Raw genomic sequence first — 6,864 nt, forward strand, 5'->3', positions numbered from 1 at the left:
CTCTCTGCCTCCCCATTTCCTGTCTCTCTACTATCCTGTCCAATAAAGGCATAAAAAGCCCAAAAAAATATACTTTAAAAAAATAAACCCAGTCATTCCTGTAAAGTAGTAACTGCTATCTATCAGCCAAATAATCAGCTGCCAGTCTGTTGAGTCATTCACAGTTCAGCAGCAAATTATGACTATGTTCAACCCACTGTGTCCTGGGGGGGAAAAATCCATTGACTTGGGTTATAAAATGTGTGAAGCCGTGGCTGATGGGTTCGTAATGCAGTAGATAAAAGGACTCGGAAGCTTTGTTGATAAATGCGTGTCACAGTGAGAAATCATGCTAATGCCCTTTTCTTCTCCTGTTCTCTCCTCTGTTGCAGGGTTTGTTTGGATTAAAGGTATGAAATCCTGAACTCTAGCTCTCTTGTCCTTACACTTCTGCTCAACTCACCGTTATCTGGTTCATGTTGATAGCACATATATTCATGAAGCTGTCACACTGTGGAGTCGGTGTTAGTATGTAATGGGATTGTGCTGGAGTCTTTATTTTCATATCAGTTTATTTTATGGTGTGGCATCGCCATGCAGGACAGTGCAGAATCGTATGCTCATCTCATATTCTCCTCCCTGCAGGGTTTGAAAGGATACCAAGGTTTGCCCGGTCTGCCTGGCAGGAGGGGCCTCCCGGTGAGCTTACACCAGAGTTAGACAACACAGGATAAAACACTTGAAAAATCATATTCTCTTATTACTTACAATACACTAGATACAGTACATTCAGAATGTATACATTATTCTAAGATATCTGCAAATGCCTAGAGATGATTCAGTTGAATATGAGATTAGCACAGTCATCTTTTATGTGTCTGACAGGTTGCTTAGATTATAACTTGACTGGCTTTTAGCCAACATTAGCTTAACGTAGCGGAAATAAGCAAAAACAAAAAAGAAAAGGTTGTTTGTCTATCACTTGGGCCATTGTTTTATTATTACATGCACTAATATATAGCTGAACACTACAAAACTGTCAAAGTATGAATGTTTTCTTAAAGTCAATGCCTGATCACTCACTTGCTTTATGAATTTAAGATTTTTAAGACAAAATAAAATCATTAAATTAATAAATGTGTTTTTTTCAGTTTACAGCTTTTTTCCTTAAGAACCATATAAAATACAGTTTTCTATAATGGATAATATTTTTCTAAATCGGAATCTATATTAGTACATACAGTATTTTTAATATATTTCTCATCTCACTTGTGGATCAACCTTGTGTTTTAGGGTCCACCTGGCGTTCCTGGACCTCCAGGAGAGTCGCTGAACATGACTTTGACTCAGCTCAAGGCAAGTTATTCATATCTTTAGTGTCCAATTAAAATATTTTGGTTAATGTGGGATTACAATTACAAAAGCATTTATCATACGAGCATATGCAGTATGTCAAATTACAAGACTTACATTGTTATGTTATACTGAGTATTACACAGTTTTAACTAAAAACATCAGGAATAAGTAAAACATTCTCGCTAGAGTATAAATAAATCTTTTGTGTATAGGTGTTTGCCCTTTAAGTCATTTAATTGTCCTTCCATGTCCAGGACCTGATGTACGTGTCCGATAAGCCCAACTATCCCCTGATCCAGACTCTGCTGGATTCTCTGCAGCAGGAGCTTCGGCTGCTGGTGGATCCTCCCGATGGCAGCAAGGAGTATCCTGCCACCACCTGTCTGGAGCTCTGGCTCTGTCACCCTGAATACAGCAGTGGTCAGTCACAGACACTAATCCACACTTAAATTGTCTATTTTGGAAATCACTGAGTTAGTGTAGTTGAAGTTCTGTTTCTCTCTGTTGCTTGTGTGCATCATCGTAACAAGCTGTTACTGTCGTAAGTGTGTCATTATTATGATTCTCATCACATCACATCGGTGGACTAGTTAGAGCAGCAGAAATAAATGTTTTCACACTGCAATTTTTTACACTTTACAACGTTAATCTTTCCTTAGTAGAGTCCAGTACATTGGAGTGGATGCTCAGGTCTTCCTGTCATTGTGAAGTACAGTACTTTGACGCATATGCATATGTCACTGAGCTCTCACTGACCTTTCTCTGCAGGAATGTATTACATTGACCCCAACCAGGGCAGCCCAGCTGATGCTCTGCTGGCCTACTGCAGCTTCTCTTCCACATCAAAAAAAACCTGCCTCCATCCTCGAGACTCTCAGGTATAAAGACATCACCGGATGAGGGTTGCAGGAAATTTCACCTCTGGATCAATGACATGCCCGAAGCATGCATCGAAGAACATTTATTCACATTAAAGAACAAGCAGCAACACAGTATTAAATCTTGTAAACATACCGTACATGGAGTCCATAGGAGTAGAAGTAAATAGAGTATAACATCCATAGTTAGTGAAACAGTACATTAGCAATTAGATTTAGATTGTTGTATGAATGCTGGCAACACACTGGCTAGCTTGATTAGCCGTAAGCTGATCACAGAAAAACGAATTTAACGTCTCAAAATTACTAACGACGGTTACAAAACAGCTATAATTAATGGAGTATTTACAGAAAATGGTTGGACAAGGGCTTTCAGAGGGTAGATAAAAGATTCTAGCTAGTGTTTGTTTGACTACTGCTTTGGAAATGTGCCAGTAAATTGAGCTTGAAAGGTTCATTCCTCACCAGCAGTTTAATCAAAGAAAACATGGACCTTGAGACATAATTAGTTAAAATGTACAAATGAATGTTGAACTGAAACTAAATGCTGGTGGCTGGATACATGTAATACTGTATTAAAGGCAGGAACAAAGGTGGAATGTACATATAATACACAAAACAATTACTAGAGGTCTAAATTATGACCTTTATTGTTCACCTTAGATTTAAGTTTTAAGGTGACTATTACTACTAATTGACAATTTGCTGCATTACTCTTTAAAAATTCTTTGAAAACAGACTGCAGTCTGTATGAAAACACAAAACACACATTCACCTGTCATCCTTTCCGCTCCAATGCAGTCAATACTACATAAAACACTGACTCACTCAAGCAAAGATAATATGAATTGTTCATGCGTAGTGCGAAGCGGATGCATCTGTTACTAATGCAGCCAATTTACTTCAGATTTATGCTTTAGCTGCATGCTAATCCAGGGTTCATCAGCTGCTGTCTGAGCATCACTGATGTTCACAAATCACTTACGTGAGCGCAGGACTTGCATTCAGATTTGAAAATGTGTGTCCTTTTTGTCTCTGCTCGCAGCTGCCCATAAAAGCTTGGATGGAAGAATTTTTGGAGGAAGAATCCTTTGAGTGGCTCAGCAGGCTGGAGCAGGGGTTTCAGGTGGGTCGGTCCCTCTGGATGCAACTACAGAAATAAACATTCATTAAAACTGTCTTCTGTGATGTTACTGGACATTTGGGAGTAGAAATCCACAACAAACAGAAAAACACTGACACAAACATATATGGCCAGTGTGTTAGCAAGTATTCACACATCCAGCAGGAGTAGACCTCATTAGCATCATTTTTCTTTGGTGTTTGTTTCCACCTGATGAAATTATGATTCTCTCCTTTCTGCTCTGGTTTTGTCTCCACCAACTTCTGAGAAAAAAAATCAGGTTTTTTGGCTGCTACATGCTCCACTTTGTAGCTTTTTCATCACTGTAGGAAACACATCAGTAACTTTCTACAGTAATGTTTCTAGTATTGTTTTCTGTCATTCATATAATGTCATTTTGTTCATTTTCCATTCAGTTAGTCTTTGTTTTTACCTGTTAATATTGATTGTTAACATTATTGATCTGTAACCATGAACCATCCTTGATAGTATATTACTATTACTATTACTATTATTCTTCTCCTCAGTTTTACTATCCAGGTGCTAATGTGGTCCAGATGCGTTTTCTGAGGTTACACAGTAGCACTGCCGTCCAGAAGGTGACCTTCTCCTGCCATCCAGGACACAGACTGGGCCAGACAGACAGAGACATCAAGTTCCTCACTGACACAAGGAAGCAGAGTTACCTTGGGGAACTTAAAGACTGTGTGGTAAAAAAAAATCTCTAAACTTCCTTTTGTTGCCCTACTCTTCAAAGCCTTGAGGACGCACTAGTCATGCAACTGATATAAAATCTCTTTTACATGACAAGAGGAGTATTGATCATGTATTAACTGACAGCCATGAGCCTCCTCCTCTGACTTGCTCAGAAACTATCTGGGTCACAGAAGCTTTTGACAGAACCTCTCCACGTTAAGATATGTTGTGGAGAATATTTCAACAAAAAAATATCATAAATAAGTTACATAGTATAGCTTTAAGTCAAAATATATAATGATATGTCAGATAGGAAAGGAAACAAAGTTACTGCAAAGACATTATTAGAACAGTTCGTCATAATTGTTATTAGCTTGTTATTGTTAGCAGTAGTGTGTTAGTTGCTACTATGAAAATTGGATTGAGGAACTTTAGAGGAGAGCGCTTTGCAATACTTGCCACATTCACACATTCATACATCACAGCCATACACTGATGGAATCGCCATCAGGGGCAGTTTGGGGTTCAGTATCTTGTCCAAGGACACTTCGACACACGGACTGGAAGAGTCGGGGATCGAACCACTGACCTTCTGATTAGTGAATGACCCGCTCTTCCTCCTGAGCCACTGCCACCCCAGACATCATATTTATGGAAAGTTAGTCCTGGATGTATCTTTCGGCATTCCTGGAAATATACAAGAAGAGTTATGTTATAAATAGGAGTGAAAGTGTCATCTTAGGTATTTTTCATGTTTTCTAACATTATATAGACTAAACAATGAATAAGCAATCAACAGCTCATGGAAATAATCATTAGTTATAACCCTAATTGATAGAAAATATAGGATAAAATATGCTGAACTGTTACCGTCACATAAAACCCTGGTAATGATTCAAAGCAGTTACATGTAAAACATGTATTCTGTTTCCTGTGTGTCAGCCTGGAGAGGAGATGGTTTCTGGACCTCGAGAGACTGTGTTCGAGTTTGAGGACCTCCAGCTGCTTCCTCTGAGAGACTTGGCACTAATGGGAGGTGGAAACATCACATACCAGTTTGGCTTCACTGTCGGACCTGTGTGTTTTAGCTAGAGGTGCTTGAAAGCTGTGCCGTCCCAGAGGACTCAACGGTCCAGGATACAAACCTTTGTTCAAAACATGGACACTAAGAGGACACCTGGAACACATCATCCCATTTCTGAGGACGTCACTTGCTTTTCCTGTTGTATTTGGGGATTTCATCTCTCAAGTTGAGTGACTCCATATTAATGAATTTGAGAGGGCACAGGGGCCCCCAGCCTTTTCTTTCACGGAGAAGTCAATTTTGTTTACAGAGACATTTATCTTGTATTGAATAATTTAAAAATGTATGTTTTTTATCCTTTTATAGACAATGTTTTTTTCTATGTTTGATTTTTGTTATGTATTCAGGGCCTCTGTTATAGTCTGCCCATTGTGTTTATAAAAGTCAGACTGTCCCAGCTGACTTCTTAACAATGTGTTCTGCATGTGGACGCAGCTACTGTCGTCCAATTGGCCGTATGTGACCAGGCCAGTAAATTCTCTCACTGTACATCCACTACTTCAGTACTGCAAGTGAACTCAGAGGTGTCACTCTTCTCAAGGTGTTGATCCAGTTTTATTTCAAAGACCAACATTTATTTAATTCCAAATACAATAAAAGGGACCAGTCATGTTATCTTAGATACTTGATGCTGTCTCTTGTCAACAGCAAGACCAAATTTCCTCATTTTGTTAAAATACGAAACGGCGTTTACTGTTTTTAGTTTCATGTTTTTTCACATCTCAGGTATAATACTTTCATGGGCACTGAAGCTGTTGCTACAGTATGTTGGTCAGCTTTGTAGTTTAGCTTTAAAATAAGACTTAAAGGAGCTGTTTGTAAGTTTTGCCATTACTACAAAGCCAACGTTAGCGTTTACTTACCAGTCTAGAAGAAACGTTGCAAGTTTCAAACTGTATTCCTTTATTCACCAAGAGTCTCCGACAGTGGAAAGCAACTCTCTTTTTCTTTTCTTCAACTGACGTTAGCATGCCAACCAGCTAGCCCCAGTCTGGCCAGACTGTCTCATCACTTCCCGATAGTGAGTCACTGTAGCGTCCAGCCTGCCTTGAAGAAGTAGCGTTGTTCGGAGGACGTATTATAACCTCTTATCTTGTAAACACAACGTTGGCTGAAGCTCTTGGCAACACTGGTAGTAAACGGCTCTTAATACAAATAGCAACTTTAACGTGTTAAGACTAGAAATGTTAAAGGATAAATCCATGAGAAGACCAAAACCAACAATAAACTGATTCACCATCAAGTCTGGTTTGTGTAGACAAAGTCTGATATAACTTATTCCTCTGTACCATAGAGCTCCATTTTTCTCCAGAAACTATTAAAAAACACAGCAGTGACTTACACTGTTGCACTGAGTGACACGTTCCTTCATAACAATGAAGATACACAACAGTTTATTTTGACTCTTTGTCCCACATACACTGTCCTGGTACTGGAAATAGTCACCAAGTGTGTTTTAATGTGCTGCTGAAAGCCATCATCAGCAAAGGCACTACTTAGTTCTGTTTGCTAAAACTACAGTGCGCAGTTGTTTAAGGACATCACTGAGACCATTAAAAATGAAACCATACAATTTTAGCTGTTTTTAAATATTTAAATTTTCAGGAGGAAGAAATGGGCTTGGGAAACAGTGCTCCTGGCAGGGTAGGGAGGTCAGAAGGTATTCAGAGATGGAAAAGCACATTGTTGGTTTTGGTCTTTTCATGGGATTTTTACAATAGAAAAACAATTCAACGCCAGCCTTATCC

General features: G+C 39.0%; 1 protein-coding gene across 1 annotated transcript; it reads left to right on the forward strand.

The window, feature by feature from the left end:
- Window positions 1–372: 372 nt before the first annotated feature.
- On the forward strand, window positions 373–6,359 carry LOC111671430 (collagen alpha-1(II) chain-like). The gene is made up of 8 exons (XM_023428519.2): window positions 373–389; window positions 625–678; window positions 1,273–1,335; window positions 1,590–1,755; window positions 2,104–2,213; window positions 3,259–3,339; window positions 3,864–4,046; window positions 4,975–6,359. The coding sequence occupies exons 3-8, from the start codon at window positions 1,315–1,317 to the stop codon at window positions 5,122–5,124; spliced, it is 711 nt and encodes a 236-aa protein (XP_023284287.2). The 5' UTR covers window positions 373–389; window positions 625–678; window positions 1,273–1,314; the 3' UTR covers window positions 5,125–6,359.
- Window positions 6,360–6,864: the final 505 nt, after the last annotated feature.

This window comes from Seriola lalandi, unplaced genomic scaffold, assembly GCF_002814215.2.
Source record: "Seriola lalandi dorsalis isolate HSWRI2012SDOR001 ecotype SW California unplaced genomic scaffold, Sedor1 jcf7180002006972, whole genome shotgun sequence".
In the NCBI taxonomy this organism is placed as follows: Eukaryota; Metazoa; Chordata; class Actinopteri; order Carangiformes; family Carangidae; genus Seriola; species Seriola lalandi.

Bases quoted from the DNA above. Each gene is read 5' to 3' on its own strand.
- LOC111671430 (XM_023428519.2), top strand. From the start codon at position 1,315: ATGACTTTGACTCAGCTCAAG. The intron at 1,756-2,103 runs GTCAGTCACAGA...CTTTCTCTGCAG, and splicing joins TCACCCTGAATACAGCAGTG to GAATGTATTACATTGACCCC. The intron at 4,047-4,974 runs GTAAAAAAAAAT...CCTGTGTGTCAG, and splicing joins GGGAACTTAAAGACTGTGTG to CCTGGAGAGGAGATGGTTTC.